At 48.6% G+C, this 19,239-nt stretch overlaps 1 protein-coding gene across 1 annotated transcript in view; it reads right to left on the minus strand.

The window, feature by feature from the left end:
• LOC138301673 (olfactory receptor 10G4-like) overlaps nt 1-11,400 on the minus strand; it is a 194,898-nt gene extending 183,498 nt beyond the window's left edge. The window contains exons 1-2 of the mRNA XM_069242188.1: nt 11,364-11,400; nt 10,027-10,137 (exon numbers count right to left, since the gene is read on the minus strand). Coding sequence (XP_069098289.1) covers nt 10,027-10,137; nt 11,364-11,400 — 148 coding nt within the window. The remainder of the gene's footprint in view (nt 1-10,026; nt 10,138-11,363) is intronic.
• Between the last annotated feature and the right edge of the window lie 7,839 nt (nt 11,401-19,239).

Below are 19,239 nucleotides of genomic sequence, written 5' to 3' on the forward strand. Positions count from 1 at the left end.
AGAAAAGGACTTTGCCTTGATTCTGCAACTCCAGGAGTGGACTCCCTGTAAGCTACAGGTACAAAGGAGCTGCCTATAGTCCCCTGCATCAAGCCCTGCAAAAAGAGCTCAGCTGACCAGCGTCCAGTGGCTATTTGAGGATTCTGACCAGGTACTTTCTGGGAAGTGTAGTCCCAACTCCCAAGGAGCGACACAGAGCTTCTGGGACCTTAGATCAAGTTGGAAGACGACCTAGAAGTTTGGAGACATTTGGAGCAAGTGTTGTAAACAGGTCGATGAGTTAAAGAGATGCATTGAGGGAATTGTAGTCTCAGACCGAAGCGGAAAACAAGAGCCTCTGAACCTTTGACTGGTGTTGTGGACTACTTTCCTGTATCAAGAAACACTTCAGGAAGTAAGAGTAACAGTGGGTGGCCTGAACTCTGAACTTTGTCCCTGTCCAGTGTGACCTTTTTTAACCCTTTGAGTGCTTTTAGTTTCAATGCGCTAGAAAACACTGAGGCCCTCATTAAGACGTTGGCAGTAAATCCCACTTACTGCCATGCTGACTGCTGCCAACATACCGCCGCCGCGGATATCCGCTAACCATATTGTGACACACACACACCAATCGATCACTATTCAGCCACACACACAAATCCGGCAGTTCAAAGGTCAGTGATAAACTGTTGGTGTCAAAACCCACACCGTTACGCCAACCGAACAACACCCACAACATTATGACCCACGAATCGCTGCAGCGGACATTCAATGGCGGCAAACCATTGGCGGTAAATACTGCTGCGCTCAAAATATACACACTCCAACAAAACAACACCACATTGGATAATTCAAACTACATACACCTGACACTCATTCACACACCACACCCACACCACTATAAAACACCCACCCACATTACCCACAACCCTTTCCGAATACAAATAATTGCCACCATAGAGAGACACCAAGAGCACTCACACAATCAGAGCCACATATCACCATCCCCTATACACCACCCACACACCTTACATCACACACCCCAACACATCCCCCCACACATCCTCACCCACACCACTCACACTACACCCATGGCACCACAACGACACGCCAGATTCTCTGAGGTGGAGCTAAGGGTCATGGTGGAGGAAATCATCCGGGTCAAGCCACAGCTATTTGGAGAACCGGTGCAGCAAATATCCATTGCTAGGAAGATGGAGCTATGGCAGAGAATCGTGGACAGGGTCAACGCCATGGGACAGCACCCCAGAACAAGGGATAACATCAGGAAGAGGTGGAACGACCTACGGGGGAAGGTGCGTTCATTTGCAGCAAGACACCAGCTCACAGTACAGAGGACTGGCGGTGGATCCCCCACAACTAACAACATGGGAGGAGCAAGTCTTGGCAATCATGCATCCTGAGGGCCTGGCAGGAGTAGCAGCAGGAGGACTGGACTCTGGTAAGTCAACTCTCTATTACTATCACCCCGTCCTACCTGTATGCCATCACATACCCCCACTCTTACCTTCAGTCCCATCACTCCCCCACTTCCCACACACACCACCATCACAACCCACTCATCCCACTCCCAAGCCCTGCATGCCATACCAATGCATGGACACCACTCACAGACCTGAATGGACACCTATCACTACAGCATGCACACTAGAGACAATCAGCTAGCCCACCAAATAACAACTCACACAAGGCAAAGCTGCCAGGGCAATAACAAGCATAGAGGGCAACCCATCCATGCACAATATGTCACACACAGAAACAATAACACTGCATTTACATCCCCCTAGGTAGATCAGTCAATGTCACCGGAGAAGAGGTGCCAGCAATTTCCAGTCCCCCCACAGAAGAGGCCCACAATGATGACAGCAGTTCTGGTCGCCTGGGTCTGGATGACCAACCTGGCCCATCAGGGACAGTCTCACACCATCACAGATCCTCCCTCTCAGGAAACTCCACCACAGCACCCACCCATCGGGCCCATACCTCTCTCCCCAGGACACGTCAATCAGCAGTGTGTCCACCACTACAGGGACCCCAGGCCACTCCACAAACCCAGGACAATCAGGCACCTGGGGTCAGTGGCTGTGGGCATACGGTTCAGAGCACAGAGGTACAGGACAACAGGGAAGCTGGGAGGACTGCTGTGTGCCAAGGGGAGGACAGGCCTAGGGAACTGACTTTCCAGGAGGCACTCACCCCAGTCCTGGGAGCATACCAACGTTCCCAGGATACGCTGGCCGAGATCCTGGACTAGATGCAGGAGAACATGAGGCTGCAGGAGGGACAGTACCTGGGGATCAGGTAGGACTTGAAGTCCATTAACACCACCCTGGTCTCCATTGCAGGTGTGCTGGCAGACATGGCCAACAGTATAAGGGAGGCAGTGGCACACCAGTGGGCCCCTGCCACTAGCCGGACTACTGAACAGCCCTCCACCTCTGCTGCCGCTAGTGGACAGGAGACCCCAGGACCAACAGGCCACCAGCACCCCTTCCCTTGCAGAAGGAGAACCACCCCACAAATGTTCCCTGTGATCCAGACGGAAGCCAGAGATTATTGCCAAGACCCCCCCACCAGGAAATAAGACTCTCCTGATTGTCACCCATGTGTCCCATTCTGGTACACTGTCCACCTTGAACTGCCATTGCTCCCCTTCCTATGCCCCCTTGGCCAATGCACCTGTGCCACAAATAGACTGGACTCTAACCTGGACTTTCCTCCATCATCACACCCAGCCCATTACACTTCCCCCTTTTCTTCAGAGCACTGCAATAAACACACTTAGAAAAAATACAAGTATGGAGTATGTTAAATTATTAAAATATGTATTAGTTTAACAAGGTTCAAACATTGCAATTCAACTGTACAGTAATATTTACATAGGAAAGGCCTGTAGCTGACATCTGCAAAAAGAGATGCCAATGGATACAGTGAGTGGGCATAGAAGTAGGAATTCACAGCCTTCCAGTGACAATGTCACACATCAAACTGTCAATGAAATGTGAAATAACACTGTCTTACCTGTGTGTCATTGGAAGTATTGATGAATGACTGCACTTCTTTTGTCCTCATCCTCTGCCTCCTCATCTTCACTGTCCCCAGGGTCTACTGCCACAACACGTCCATCTCCAGCCTCTTCCTCTTGCAGGAAAGGCACATGGCGTCGCAAGGCAAGGTTGTGCAACACACAGCATGCCACAATGATCTGGCAGACCTTTTTGGGGGAATAGCACAGGGATCCACCTGTTAGATGGAGGCACTGAAACCTGGCCTTCAGGAGGCTGAAGATACGTTCAATGATCCTTCTTGTTCGCTCATGTGCCTCATTGTAACGTTCCTCAGCCCTTGTCCTGGGATTCCTCACAGGGGTCAGTAGCCATGATAGGTTGGGGTAACCAGAGTCACCTGCAAATATCAAGGGACAACTGTTAGCCACACACTAACCCTTATGGCCCACACCATACTCATACACCAACATCTACTGGGTGGTAACCAGGGTTCACCTATTAGTCATACCCTGTGCCTCTGGAGTTGGGCCATCACATTTGGGATGCGCTATTCCTCAGGATAAAAGCATCATGTACCGACCCAGGATACTTAGCATTGACATGGGAGATGTACTGGTCTGCCAAACACACCATCTGCACATTCATCAAGTATTAACATTTACGATTTCTGAAGACATTTTGCTGGGGGGGACAAATGCAATTTGTGACCCATAAATCATACCAGTGATGTTGGGGATATGTCCCATTGCATAGAATTCAGCCTTCACTGTGGCCAAATCCTCCACCTGGGGAAAAACGATGTAGCTGCACATGTGTTTAATCAGGGCAGACAACACTTTAGTCAGCACTGTTGAGAACATTGGCTGTGACATTCCTGCTGCCAACCCCACTGTCACTTGGAAAGAACCTGTTGCCAAAAAATGGAGCACTGATAACACTTGCACAAGAGGGGGGGTCCCAGTGGGGTGACGGATAGCAGATATCAGGCCTGGCTCCAATTGGGCACACAGCTCTGTGATTGTGGCCCTGTCAAGTCTGTAGATGAGGTTAATGTGCCTGTCCTCTATTGTTGCCAAGTCCACCAGGGGTGTGTACACGGGGGTATGTCTCCATCTCCTATTCATCCGCAACGGTTGCAATCTATAGGGAAAAAGAGTGAGCAGCTCGTCATTATCTGTACATTGTAACAACTACAGTTCAATGCATATTGTGATTTTTACAATATTTTGGTGGCATATGTCCAGAATGTGAAATTGTGAACTGTGATAAAGTTAGGATCCATGGCCTGCCACCCCCCAACTGAAATGGCATCCACCTGTCCAGTATTGAGGGACAGGTGGAAATGAGGTAATTCCGCTGACGTTGTGCACCGTTGCTGGAGGCAGTCGGGAACCGCCGTGCACCTCCTCATTGGTTATCATTGGGCCCTATGGGGTTCAGTGGCCAATGGTGATGTATGCCGGCAGTGACAGTATGTACCACCGTGGACATCACCGCCATTTTGTATCTGTTCACTCACTTGCTACCTGACCTCCAACAGGAGAGGACCTACTCTGCATGTGCTGCTGTGACCTGTGTCTTGAACCTACCATGGTGCGTGTGACTGGGGAAAGGGCCCTTGCCTTCACCTCAGTGGAGTTGGAGCTACTAGTGGATGGGGTCCTACCCCAGTACCGACTGCTGTATGGGCCTCCAGACCAACAGGTGACTACACTGTGAGTACGATGCATGGGGCATGAATGCATGGAGTGCTGTGTGTTAAGGCCTCATGTGGGGGGGGTTGGTGGATGGGCCCTGGGCAGCATGCAACATGTATGCTGGGCCATGTTTGTGCTAATGGGAAGGGGTATGGAGGGCTATGAGTGTAGCAAGCAGGACTGTCTGACTAATACCTTTCCCTGTGTCTATTTCCTCTGCAGGTCAGTGACCATCAAAAGAAGGGTATATGGTGTGTCATCGCCAAGGACATGCAGACCGTGGGGGGTCTACGGCAGGCGGAGCACCCACTTTTACAAATGGTGGGAGGACTTGAGACGCTGGGCATGGAAGACAATGGAGGCCCAGCTGGGGATGGTCTCCCAATGAGAAAGGGGTGCCCATTGATCCCTGACCCCCCCGATGGCCCGCATACTGGCGGTGGCCTATCCGGGACTGGATGGGTGCTTGGCGGCATCACAGCAGCAACAAGGGGGTGAGTACAGTGCCCTTCATTACTACTTACACCTGGTGGGGTGGTATCTGGGTGGGGGATGTGGGCCAGTAGGTGCCCCTAGACCAGGCCTGACATTACAGAGTAGGTCTCATGTTGGGCAGGGTTCCGATGTGAAATTCCTCCAACCTGGCTAGTAGGCACCCCCTCTTGGGCAGGAGTGTGTGGGTCTCAGGTATGCTGCAGTTGGCGCTGTGTGGCCCTACCCATGGCCTGGTGACTAGCATTATAACTGGTAGTGCATTGGCCAGTGCGTAGGGCTGTTCCCTGTGTACGTGTGTTGGTGCTGCCATTGACCATGTGTATCCTTTGTCTCTCCCCCCTTTTTGATTTGTCACCTTGTCCCTATGTGCATTAGCATCATCTGGCGGAGGAGCAGAAGCACCGGCGATGGATGGAACTGCATCCCACAGGACCCAGGAGGCCGAGTCCACTGATGGTGAGGGCACCAGTGGGATGGAGGACGAGGGTAGCACCACGGCAGAGACTGGAGGGGACAGTTTGGACAAAGATACCTCCTCCGATGGAAGCTCCCTCTTGGTGGTGGACACATCTGTGCCCACTTCAGCTACAGGTACAGCCGCCACTCCTGTACCAACACCGCCCTCCCAGCAGCCCCTCAGTGAGTTTCCATGCCCACTCACCTAGGAGGGTGGGCATGTCCTTCGCCCCAGGCACCTCAGACCCTGCCCTAGTTAGCCCTGCTGCCCTAAGTGAGGAGGCTATTGACCTCCTGCGATCCATCTCTGTTGGGCAGTCAACCATTGTGAATGGCATCCAGGGGGTTGTTAGCCCAATTGCAACAGTTCAATGCATTTCTGGAGGGCATTCACACTGGCTTTGCGGCTCAACAGAGATCAATCCAGGCTCTGGCTTCCTCTCTGATGGCAGCCATTGTCCCTGTTTCCACCCTCCAGCTTCCCCTACACAATCCCAATCCCATTCCCCTCAACCCCAATTTATCCCAAGCACACAGGCAGATGAGCATGCACACAGGACAACACACAAGAGTGGATATGGCAAACACGAGCACCATACTTCATCCCACAGGCACTCACACAACCACCATCCAGATGCAGACATACCAACATCCACTGCCTCCACTGTGGCCACCTCCTCCTCCTCGTCTAACTCCCTCCCAGTTGCGTCTCCATTCACACCTACATGCACTACAACCTCATCCACTACCACCAACACCTGGACCCCTATCAGAGCACACACCTCACTGGCAGACACCACCCCCACATCCATGCATACATCCCCTGTGTCCTCTCCCACTGTGTCTGTGCCTCCTCCTCCCAAGGTTCACAGCACTCAGACACCCAACAGCCATCCACCTCACAACAGCATCCAGCCAATGCACCTGCACCCAAATACAGCAGACTGACGCCTTCTACAACCACTCCCTCTTCCTCCACTCCCAAACCATCTCCCTCCTCCCGCCCCAATATTCCTAAGAAGCTTTTCCTCTCCACCATTGACCTCTTCCCTACCCCCCCATCCTTCACGTCAGACCTGGGTGGCCAAAACCCAGGCAAGCACCTCAGCCACCCTGTCCACGGGCACAGTAGTGTCCCCAGCAACTCCAGGTGGGAAATGATCCTGGCAACCAGCCAGCCATACGGAAAGGGTGCCTGCCCCAAGTGCTTCATGGAAGGGCAAGGAGCCAGCTCCAGCTGCAGGAAGGAAGGGCAAGGAGCCCGCCCCAGCTGCAGGAAGGTAGGGCAAGGAACCAGCCCCAGCTGCTGCCAAAAGGGACAGAGAGTCATCCCCAGCTGCTGGCAGAAAGGGCAAGGGCCTTGCACCAGCAGGCTGTAAGGACAAGGGGCTTGGTGCTGGGACTTAGTCAGAGCCCCCTCCACCAAACATGGTGGTGCAGCCATCCGAGGCTGCAGGGGATGGGCTGGAGCCTCCCCCCACCACCAGCTCTGCCACCAGCATCAACAGCACCAGCACCAGTGGGCAGCTGTCTGAGGATTGAGGGGATGGGCTGAAGCCTCCCCCCCCACCACCAGCTCTGCCACCAGCACCACCACCAGCGGCAGCAGCACCAGTGGTCAGCCATCTGAGGCTCCAGGGGATGGGCTGGAGCCTCCCCCCACCACCACCAGCTCTGCCAGCAGCACCGCTACCAGCACCACCACCAGCAGCAGCACCAGTGGGCAGCCATCCGAGGCTGCAGGGGATGGGCTGGAGCCTCCCCCCACAACCACCAGCACCGCCAGCAGCACCGCTACCAGCATCACCACCAGCAGCAGCACCAGTGGGCAGCCATCCGAGGCTGCAGGGGATGGGCTGGAGCCTCCCCCCCACAACCACCACCAGCAGCAGCACCACCACTGCCACCATTAAACACCTGTCACTGCTGGCGGACATTCTGTAGACCTGCATCCATGGACTGTTGTGTGGCCTGCCCCATGTAAATCCTGTGGGTATGACCACCCACCTGAGAGACTGTGACATTGCACTCCCCAAGATCTGCATCATTGGGCATGATGCCCCCTCCAGAACCAGTAGAGATACCATCCACTCACCCCATCCTCCCCAGGAAGGAGCTCACTGGGCACAATGCCCCCTCCAGTACCAGTGGAGATGCCACCCACTCACCCCATCTTCCCCAGGATGAAGATCATTGGGCACGATGCCCCCTCCAGAACCAGTGGGCAAGTCACTCACTTGAGAGACTGTGGCCTTGCACTCCCCAGGAAAGAGTAATGGGCATGCTGCCCCCTCCAGAGCCAGAGGGCAAGTCACCCACTTGAGAGACTGTGGCCTTGCGCTCCCCAGGACAGAGTAATGGGCATGTTGCCCCCTCCAGGACCAGTGGTGTTGTACCATCTGCTGGCTGAGGTGTCCCCGTTCCCTGTCCCCCTGAGGTGCCTGCCTATTTTCGACCTGATGCCTCTGCAGCGTTCTTTCCGTGTTGTTGCAGGTGTAAAGTGGGGCCTTGAACTATGTAATGTGACCCTGTGGCCTACGAGCATTGAGTACTGGGCAGTATCCCTTCATTTGTAAATATGGATATACTGTTTGATTTGATTGCACGTATTGCTACTATTTTATCTTATTACACTCACTTTTATCTATTGGAGTTGTCCTTGCATCATTCCTGAGGGGTACGGGGTCAATATGTTATGTTGCTGCATCTGCTTGTGTGTATGGTGTTGGGGGTGTTGCATGTTGCATGTGTGTGTCACTTTCTTTTTCCTACCCCCTTCCCCTGTGTGCTAGGCAGCTGTACTCACCGTGGTCATCTTCGCCGTTGTTGGTGTTCGTAGTGGAACAAATTGTAAATCAACAATGGGAATATGTGTAGCTCTGGCTCCATGGCGGCGTGGTTCTTCCCTGAGTCTCCACAGGTGAGTCCTTCAACTTCTGAGATCTGTTTCCGCCAAGCTTTTGATGTCATTGGTACAGTCCCAGAAAAGGTGGTGGATTGGACTGTCTTAATACAGTGGGCAGAACATTGTCTTCCACCTGGCTGTAGGCGGTTACCACCGTGGTGCCTGTTGATTCCGCCCTGGCGGTCGGTGTGTTGAAGTGGCTGTCCGTCTGAGCTGTTTCTGCCATTGTCATAATTTGGCGGTATTTACCGCTAGCCTGTTGGTGGTATTACCGCCACTTTATCACCAACCGACAGGGTTGTAATGAGGGCTTAATACTTTAAAAGTTCATGTCTCCGGGTCCCCATTTCTAATTTTAGTCATATTGGTGTCATTTTAAAGATAAAAATATAATCAATTTTGAATAAATTGGTGTTAGATTTTCATTGTGTTTTGTGTTTTACTTATTTACTGTTTTGTGATTTTTAAATGCTTACACACTTGTCTCCTAAGTTAAGCTTTGACGTTTGTTGTCAAGCTACCAATGATTGAGCTGGGTTTAACTTACTGAGACCTAACAGGACCTGAATGGGGGTTTGTGGCCTATTGCTAGGTGTGGGTACTTACCTGCCCTTACTAATAATCCACTTTCCAACAACCCAGAACAACTTCACAACTGTAACTACATATTTGGTATGGGGCCAACTGGGACACCCACGGAAGGAGAAGGAGACTGCACTGGGACGTATCACACTCCCAACAGGACCCTCAATCAACATGTCCACAGGAAATGGCTCTACATGGGTCAAACAGACAAACAATACTAAAAAAGAATTGTCATGCATATCTAAACACTGGGGAAGTTGAGACTGTTGCTGTGTCTGGATGCTGTCTGTGTGCATGCCGGTGTGTCCTGTGGTACTTGTGAATGTATGCGTTACCTTTGTCTATTGAGGTGGATGCTTGAGGGTCTGTTTGTGTGCTTTGGGCAGGTCTTGGAAGGGGAGATTGGGACTGAGAAGAGGGGATTGGAGGAGGACAGAAGGTGGAGGGTGAATGGCTGCCATCAGTATGGAGGCCAGAACCTGAAAAGATCTCTGCAGACCAACCATTGAACTGTGAATACCCTCCGGGAACATATTTGTCTGTTGGAGTTGTGTTGCCAGTCCCTGGAAGGCATTCACTATGGTTGACTGACCACAGAGATCATCCTCAGGAGGTCAATAGCCTTCTAACTGAGAGTATCAGGGGTAACAGGGACTGGAGCAGAGGTGCCTGTGGCGAAGGAGATGCCCATTTTCTTGGGTGAGCCGGTGCAGCCAACTGGGTGGGGAGCAACAGGGATGCAGTGGTAGAACGGGGGTGGTGAACAAGGATGTGTGCAGGGGAATCTGTGACGGGTCCGCTACTACTACGGAGTGGCCACTGGAGGAGGAATCCGAAGATGATGACTTAGTTCTGGTCTCCCCTGTGGCACTCCTCTCACCCTCTAAGCCACTGGGTCCCTCTGTATCGCTTGCATCTTGACCCGAGGTCGTTTGGCCAGATGCTTCCTGACTCCACTTGACCCCATCTCCTTCACCTGCCTTTGCTAATGCTGCAAATACAAAGAGAAATATGGTCATAACAAATACATGACTACCCTTTAACCACAACTCTGAATGACAGACAATACCATCATTTCAACTATTCCCCGGGAAAACCTTTCACTAAGTGGAACATTCATGTTCCATCACATATGCACAAGTGCCATCTGGGTTTACCAAAGATACCCACCAGAAAATCAGGGTCTCAGACAACTACAACTGAATGGATGAAGTCTAGCAACCACAAAAACATAACTACAACTAGGTGATTTCTCCATCCCCCAAGATGTGCCACACACAGAAGACACCAGTGAACTTGTAGCCAACAATGCTATCCCACTGAAAACTACTCTGCCATATTTCACAGACAAGCAAATGCACACATATATCTTGCACTTACATACTGATGCCATTGAAAATCAGCTAACTCAGATTCCTATCTGCAATATCCTGGAGTAGGTGGCATGGAAATACTCATGTCTCAGTGGACACATTCCAACAATGTACAGCTCAATAAGTTATACCTGTCCCAACTGAGTCATGGAGGTGGTAGCAAGGTCACTGAGATAGGCCTCACATGTGGCATTAAAAGGACCAACATTGACGTCACGTCTAATTTGTCAGGGAGAGATGTGTCGAGAAAATACACAACAATGAATCAGCAAGCCACAGGATAGCCACCACTAACGTCTAACACCAATCACAATGACATAGGGGGTCATTACGACCCTGGCGGTCGGTGGTAAAGCGGCGGTAAGACCGCAAACAGGCCAGCGGAAAAAAAATGGAATTATGACGCTGCAGTCAACCGCCACTTCACCATTCTGACTGCCATGCCAGGGAATTCCTTCCCTGGCACTGATAGGGGTCTCCCCCACCCCCGCTGTCCCCCATGAATCCTCGTCCCATCCCCCCACCTCTGTGCCACACTCCAAAGGTGGCACAACCCCCCTCCCCACCCCGACCCCTAACATGCACATATACACCCCTCTTCACGCACACACCCCCAAAATGCACATATACACACTCCTACATGCAAGCATTCACCCTGACAACACATACCCGCACACAAACAAACAGACATGCACACCGTCCGACCCTCAAACATTTCCCATACACACAACACCCCCCGCACGCATACACTCACTCACTCACCCCCTCTACACTCTCACACGCACACCCCCATGCACACACACAACACCCCCGTGCCCCCTTCCCTAACGTACGATCAACTTACCTTGTCCGTTGATCCTCCGGGAGGGGACGGGATCCATGGGGGCAGCTCCGCCACCAGAACACCATCACCAGAACACCGCCACACCGAATCATGGGATGTGATTCAGTGGGCGGTGTTCTGTTGACGTGGCAGTTGAGGTTGAGCAACCTCCACTTTCCCGCCGTCCGCCAGTATGGCTGCTGGCGGCTTTTCATACGAAAAAGGACGGCGGGCTGCCAGTGGTCACAATACGGGGCGCGGAAGACCGCCACCACTGGCGGTCTTAGGCACGGCAGTACCTCGGCAGTCTGGAGAATAGACCGCTGAGGTCGTAATGACCCCCATAGTTGCATATAGGTCACATTCCCTCATAGGGGACTCCTCATACCCAAACCATCCATGGTTGTCGATACCGGTGAGGAAGCCACTACACCAGGGGAAGTCTGCTTCAACGATGGAAGAACCCGGCGTGTCCTAGACCGGGCTTTTGGGCTCCTGAAATCCAGATTTTGGTGTCTGGGCAAGATAGGTGGAGCCTTCCTCTACTCACCTGAAAATGTTTGTAAGATCATTGTGGCCTGCTGCATGCTCCACAACATTGCCCTGCAGAGGAGTATCCCACATGTAACAGATTTGAGGGAGCTTGCAGTGCAACTGGGTGAACGCCCTGAAATGGCATGTTCGGATTACAGTGATGAAGAAGAAGGTGAAGACTTGCGGACAGATCTCATCAAACACTACTTCACTTGAGTGTAAGTATGTCATGTGATTTGATTTCTGTGACTGGGGAAGTGGAGGTGTCAGGATGTGTTGAGTGGGGTACTTTCACACTAAAGAAATGGCATCTCATGCTATGAAGTATACATATCTTTGCTGCCTAAATCAGACTAGGACATGTATCTACCTTTACGGTCTGCCTTGTTTTTGTCAGTCTCATTGCAATGTGAGTGGAGCTACAGTACTTTGTGATGTGGTGTGGATCATTTATATGATTTTTCATGCCTTAGCCCCCCCGTATTCTAATTTTTCACCAAGGTCTCTTTATCATACCATCCTCATCTGGGCATTTCAGAGTTGTAACATTGGCAGATAGTTGTAGCTGTTCTGACATGTGACGTGGACATGTTTTGATCTATGTAATGTTGGTCACAGATTTGGGATCTATGGATCCTGTGTCAAAGAGGCCAGGACAAGTGCAGAATACACTTGTGAGTCGTGGTGTGATGGTCCAATTGTTTCATGTGTGTGAGCATGTGGCTTTGCTACATGTTATCCAGTGTAATCAATTGTATGTATAGTGATCCTGTATGACCTTTTTGTGGCTGTCAATGTGTTTCCACATAGCTGGACAGCGTGCCTGTGCCACAACACTGACATGGGTTAGCATCATACCACCAGATGCTTAGTCATTGTAATAGGATGGACTTAAGATCAGTAAATGTTGTCTGGCTGTACCCTAGTATAATTAAAGTTGGCAGACCTGGTTTGGTATGTGATAAGGCTTAAGCTGGTGACAACATCCACTAATCTGTTGGCCTATTCTATGGGACAAGGTCTTACAAAGCACATTCTACTTTGGTTTGGGAGACTTTCCCTTTGGGATATCTGGCCTGACTCAATGTGGATCAGATGTTCTTGACTGTGGCAGTCCAGACCTTTTAACAGCTTATGTGAAGTACAGTGCAATAAAATGTTTGGTGTGACCAGACCCATGTGATATTGTGTTGCTTGTCTTCCTCAGCACGACACTATCTGGGACCTTTCCCTCCTTCAATTACCATCTTATGTCTTCCTCATGTGCACTTCATGGGTTTAACATTTGACATTTCAAAATTGTTTAAAAAAGAGGTAGTAGCACTGTTTTTGTTATAGGTGTATTTATGGACATATGTACATGGAATAATCATGAAACTCTAAAAAAGAGTAAGGAGAAGTGATCAGTCGTGGTGGATGTAATCAATAGAGTAGATCCCACAAAATTTGAAGTCTAAAGTCCAGTGTCCTACTACCACGCCAAATGGAAAGTGGTAAAAGACCAGTCAACAGAGTGAATCTGTGGCAAACATAGGAGTTGCAACAGAAAGCGGTCACTTCCTGGCAGTGGTTGGTTCCTTGCCATTTGTACCTCCCGTTGTCTTGGGTGGACGTCACCGCTTATGAGGGGGGTTCAGTAGCTACAGAAGCAGGGGTATTTGAGACCGCTGCTTCCCCTGACAGAGCCTCACTTCTAGTGGCTGCCATAGATGTTGAAGGGGCTGATGTTGCTGGGCCACAGGAAGGGGTATGTTGTTGTTCACGGTACCTGATTAGGGTACTGCTGATCTTCTATAATACCCCTGTTAGGGAGACCAAGAGGGTGTTGGAGGCCTCCCACTTTTCCATGGCTTTCCAATGGAAGTCCCTCTGTAGCTGCTTCATCTCCCTGAGTTCGGTAAGTACCTGGGTCATCATGCCTTAGGATTGTCGGTAGGCTCCAAAGACTTAGCTGATGATGTCTTGGGCAGGAGCATCACCAGCAGCCTCTTGTCCCTGTACCACACCATCCCTTCCACACACCCTACCGTCTTAGTGCAGACTGCCCCCTTCCGCTGGTTCCAGGTCCTTCATTGTTGGAGTTGGCTTGCTGTGACTCAGGAACCTCGATTGGGGGGCATAAGCTGTTAGTGACTGTCCTCATGGCACAGGTGTGGGATCAACTGGCTGTCTGAGATATTAAGGCCAAAGGGCTGGGAGGAGTCAATGTGGTCAGGGTGAGGCTCACTGGTGTCATCTGACCAGGTTGTCCGGATGGGCCAGAACTGTCCTCAACGTCCACACGTCCAGGAGTGGTATCCTCACTGAGGGCTTCATCCAAGGGGGGTGTGGCTGTTTCTTCAGTGGTGTCAGTAGTCGCAGTGACTATTCCACCTGTTGATGTGAAAGATGCAATTTTACAGGTTGTATTGTGACATCTACCTCCAATAGATGAAAGTGACATTTGGCTAGGGCTATGTATACATTGGGGTTAGCAGCTGTCCCTTATGTGACAGGTTCACATGCTATCCTTTGTAATGCCCTGAGAATTTAGTAACATATCTTTTCCATTTCAGTCAACTGGCTTCAGAATGTCTGAGGGATGGTTATAAACTTATATCTTGCCAGCAGTGCTGGCAAAACAGTGGCTGGGCACGATGTGGTTTAGGTCATCTTAAGACCTACTTGGTTGTTATGCAGGCAGACCCAATACCTTGCAGTATACATAATAGTTGTCACCATGTGGTCAGTGCATAGGGGATATGTCTGCTGCCAAGGGCATTCATATGATGCATCTTTGGGCCTTTGATCTTTCATAAAGTTCGATAGCCCACACTTTCAGCTGTCCTTCCTGTCCACAACATCTCATCTTGGCATAGTCGCTCAAGATGGTTCTGGGTGTGTAGCCACATCACAGAGTGTACCACGACCTGTATCTTGGTCCCTCCCAGATGGGCAAACTTCATTAGTGATTTCACAGACAGATGCACAATGTCAGATGGCCACTAGCCCGGTGGCAGGACTTACATAGACTTGCCCTCTTGGGATTTACAGTGATGTTTCTCCAAGTACTACACACAGTATACTTTGGTCATCCTCTGAAGTACACTTCTACTGCAAGTTAACCTACAAGGATATTTGATTATATACAGAGTGGGCTGGTGCTTTTAATTGGGTAGATCAAGCCTCCTGACTTTGTAATCATGTGACTCCCTGTTCCTCATGCACTTGTTATGTGTCATCCTCCCACGTGAGTGCACTTCCTGAGTGAATTCCCAGAAAAATTGCATTTGGCAGATGTTCACCGGACTGGTACTTGAAGTGGCAGGTAGGGATACTCCTGTGTATTGTAGCCATTTGACTCCACGTATTACACACACACACCATACAGGCATGATCCTATCTAGGTGAGTTCAGTTCAATGGCTGAGTAGAGGTGGAAGGCTCATTACGGTAGAGAACACTGTGTTGGCTGAGTGAGGTAATACTACTAGTGCAACCTGGCCTTTGCATTCCTGCCAGTGCCTGTCCTACACCCACTCACTATGAAGTTGTGATCCATTCTAGGTGAGTACAGTTCAAAGGCTGAGTAGAGGTAGTAGGCTCATTATAGCAGAGGACACTGAGGCCCAGATTTATACTTTTTTTAGTGCTGCATTTGCGTCGTTTTTTTTACACAAAAGTGGTGCAAACGTACAAAATACAGTTTAATTTTGTAAGTTTACGCCACTTTTGCACCAAAACATTACGCAAATGCAGCACTTATAAAGTATAAATATGAGCCTGAGTTGGCTGAGTGGGGTAACACTACTAGTAACTCCTGTCCTTAGCAGTTCTATCAGTGCCTGTGCTACACACACACACATAAACACGCACACTGTACAGTTGAGCTTATTTCTAGGTGAGACACTAGTTTACGGCTTTGCAATACATTGTAATTTTGTATGTGATACAAGGTTCTGGTTTTGGGACTTGTAGGACAGTGCCTGCTGGGAACTGTAGTACTGTTAGCCCCTGTCCTACACCCAGTATATACAGATGAGGTCCCCCCAGATGAGCCTAGTTCACATGTGAGATGGCAGACAGTGTTCTCTGGACAGGTGGAGACTGGGATGCTGATTAGTGTCCCTGTAAAGGTGTCCAAAGGTGAGAAGTGAGCATGCATGCCGATATATTTAGGTGTGATTTTTGTGTTGTGACATAGAAGACTGCACTCCCCCAGGTATTCCTGTCAAGCCCTAAGAATGTAGGATCACCAAAACCTTTTTCTCCCATGATGTGAGATGCAAGGGAGGAGGTGGGGGACCACCGCCATTCTTCTGGAGCCGCAGCTGGTGCCTGGATGTCATTGAACGGACCTTGCCCCTGAGGTTGTTGCACCTCTTCCTGATGTCATCCCTTGTGCGCCGGTGGGCCTACAGCATTCACTTTGTTAACGATCCTTTGCCACATTTCCATTTTCCATGCAATAGTAGTTTTCTGGACTTGGTCTCCAAATAAATGTGGTTCTACTCTAATGATTTCATCCACCATGACTCTTAGCTCATCTTCAGTGAAACAGGGATTTTCCTTCTGTGACAAGGTGGTGTTAAAAATAGATGGGTTGCTGCTAGGAAAATGAACAGGTGACAGGAAGTAAATGGAGTAGGAAGGTGCAGATGAATGTGACAGCTGTATTGAAGGTGTGGTGTGTGTGGTTGTTGTAGACTGGAGAGGTGCCTATTGTAGTGGATTTTAAGTTTCAGCAATTTCCGGCTATCTTGCAGGGTCTTGCTGTGAAAATGCAAAGGATTGTGGTATGTGAAAGGGTGTGTTTTAAAGTGTGCTTTGTACGTGTGTCGGGTGTTGGAATGTGTGTCAGCTGTGTTGTTTTCACATCCATCCAATGTGGTGTTGTGTATTAAGTGGTCACCACAAACAGCTGTGGTTCGGTCCGCCATTGAAAGTCCGCCCTGGCTGAACTGCCATTGCAACTTTCAACTTGTAATAGGTTCGGTGGTTGGTTGACAGGCTGGCGGTGCTGGTGACTGAAGTGGCTATTTCTTGCACCCAGAAGTCCTGGCGGTGTTGGTTTTTCAGCTGGCTATGGCGGTCCTGGCTATGTGATTTGCAATACGGTGGTCTGTATGACTGCCAACATGGTGGTCTTTTGGCAGCCGCCACTGTGGCGGTCTTGCGGTCTGACAGCTAAACATGTAATTAGACCCATAATGTGTGATATGTAGTATTCAACACTCAAAAATGTATTTAGTTTGGACTGAAGATGGGTATTGTGACTATGTTATTGTCGAAAACTTTACACTAATTAGTTGACCTTGGAGTGGGAATAGTAAATGTCACCCCATTAGTGGAACAGAAGCAACCCAAGACCTGTTTTGCGCTGATGGGGTCTCTTCAGTCAGTCGTAGCTAGATTCTAGTGGCAGAGCGAGCAATGAACACACATCTGGGCTTAACAATGGCCACTTAGAGCATCACATAAAACACAAAAAAGTGATGAGAAGATTCTTGTAAGACATCTAACCACTGTCAATCAATCTAAGTAGCATTCCAACTCATTGTTCTTTTCCCCACAATGCCATCTCAGGTTAGACCCAGCCATGTGCAAAACAATCCTGACCCTTCTCCAGCAGGACTAGTCCATCCCGAACTGCCAACGCAGGCCAACTCAGTTTTCTATTAAAGGTGTTCTAATGTGGTTTATTTTCTGCTGGGTTAAAACATTTTATTAGCTATACTTTAAACTGTATTTGTGGGTATCTTGTAGTGGTTGAGAGCCTTTTGTTTTATTTTTTACTTTAAAGGTTTAGCTGATATCTAGAAGTGGTTTGATTTTGCTTACTTTGTATGAACTTTTCCAGGTGTTCAATTGTTGAATTTTATTGGTGGGTCAGTAGGTTGTATATAGTTGCACTTTTTCTATAGTACATAAAGTGTGGAGATGAATCAAAATAACAGGTGTGGTTCATTATTTGTAGTTTTGTATTTAAAAAAATATATAACTTACTTTCAACTATATTGAACAAATGTTTTTCTGGCTTGTTAAGGTAGTTTTTTTTTTTTTTTTTTGCATTTCCATTACAATCTGGCAGAGTGCAATTGCATTGCAGCTTTAGTGTTATAGGTGTGATAAATGTTGAAAATGTCTGGTCTTTTTATATTGTATTTTTATTTAATTTCCTATTTGTATTGGTTAGTTTGCTTAACAGTTGTTATTGGGTAATGCTTTCTAGTTTGGATTTTGTTTTCATTTATTACCTTTTACAGTGGATGGTAATTATTATTTCTGTTTGAATGTGAAATATATATTCCTGTTTTTTGTATTATTTTGGATGTACTTTTCATGTTTTATTTTTCATATTACATTCATTGTTAAAAGTATTTTTGTTTGTTAATTATTTGATGTTTTGAAATGTACTTTATTTTTTTATATGTGTTCAAAGTTTATTTTATGGATATAACATTTTACAATTTATTGATGTATTTAGAATATAATGTTATTTGTTTTTTTATTAAAATTGAATTTTATTATTTTTTCATAATAGTTTGTTTTGTGAAATTAGTGTAGTCAATACTGTGGGTTTTGATATTTTTGACTTTTTATATATATTTTTATTTATAGGTCACAATATTTTTGCTTATGATGTTTGTGGTTTCAGTAACAGTGGAAATATATATTTGTAATGGTGATATTTTGATCTTTGATATTTGTGTTGTTTGTAATTAAGATTAGGTTGGTTATATATTTTTGTATACAATATTTTTTCCAAAAGTTTGGTGAATCAATATTGTTTTCAGTGATACTGTGTAATAGATCCCATGGCTTGAACTCGGGCAAAGCCTGGTGCCAATTGCCCTTGCCCACATTGGGCACATGCTACTGTAGTTATTAATGATTACTGGGCACAGCATTTGGCATGCGGCTATATAATTGCCAACAATCAATTCCTTCATTACCTGTTGGGTATTTCCACTGGATTTCAGATGTAGATTACCATGTCCTGAGAACACTAGATGTAATGCATGGCCTCATCAAGCCCTCATCCAAGTGACCCCACTTCCAATATCCAGACACCATTCACTGTACACAGTGAAATTTGATACTATAGTATCAATCACTCAATCATAGAATTTATAAATCGCACTACTCACCCATGAGCGTCTCAAGGCGCTGAGGTGGGGGGGCTGCTACTGCTCGAACAGCCATGTCTTCAGAAGTCTCCTGAAGGTAAGTAGGTCCTTAGTCTGACGCAGGTGGGTGGGAAGAGTGTCCCACGTCTTGGCGGTGAAGTGGGAGACCGATCTGCCGCTGACGACAGTGGCGACGGCAAGGTCTGCGGAGCGAAGCTGTTCGATCGGGTTATAGAAGGGCAGCCTTCTGTTGAG

Source organism: Pleurodeles waltl, chromosome 6 (genome assembly GCF_031143425.1).
Source record: "Pleurodeles waltl isolate 20211129_DDA chromosome 6, aPleWal1.hap1.20221129, whole genome shotgun sequence".
Classification (NCBI taxonomy): domain Eukaryota; kingdom Metazoa; phylum Chordata; class Amphibia; order Caudata; family Salamandridae; genus Pleurodeles; species Pleurodeles waltl.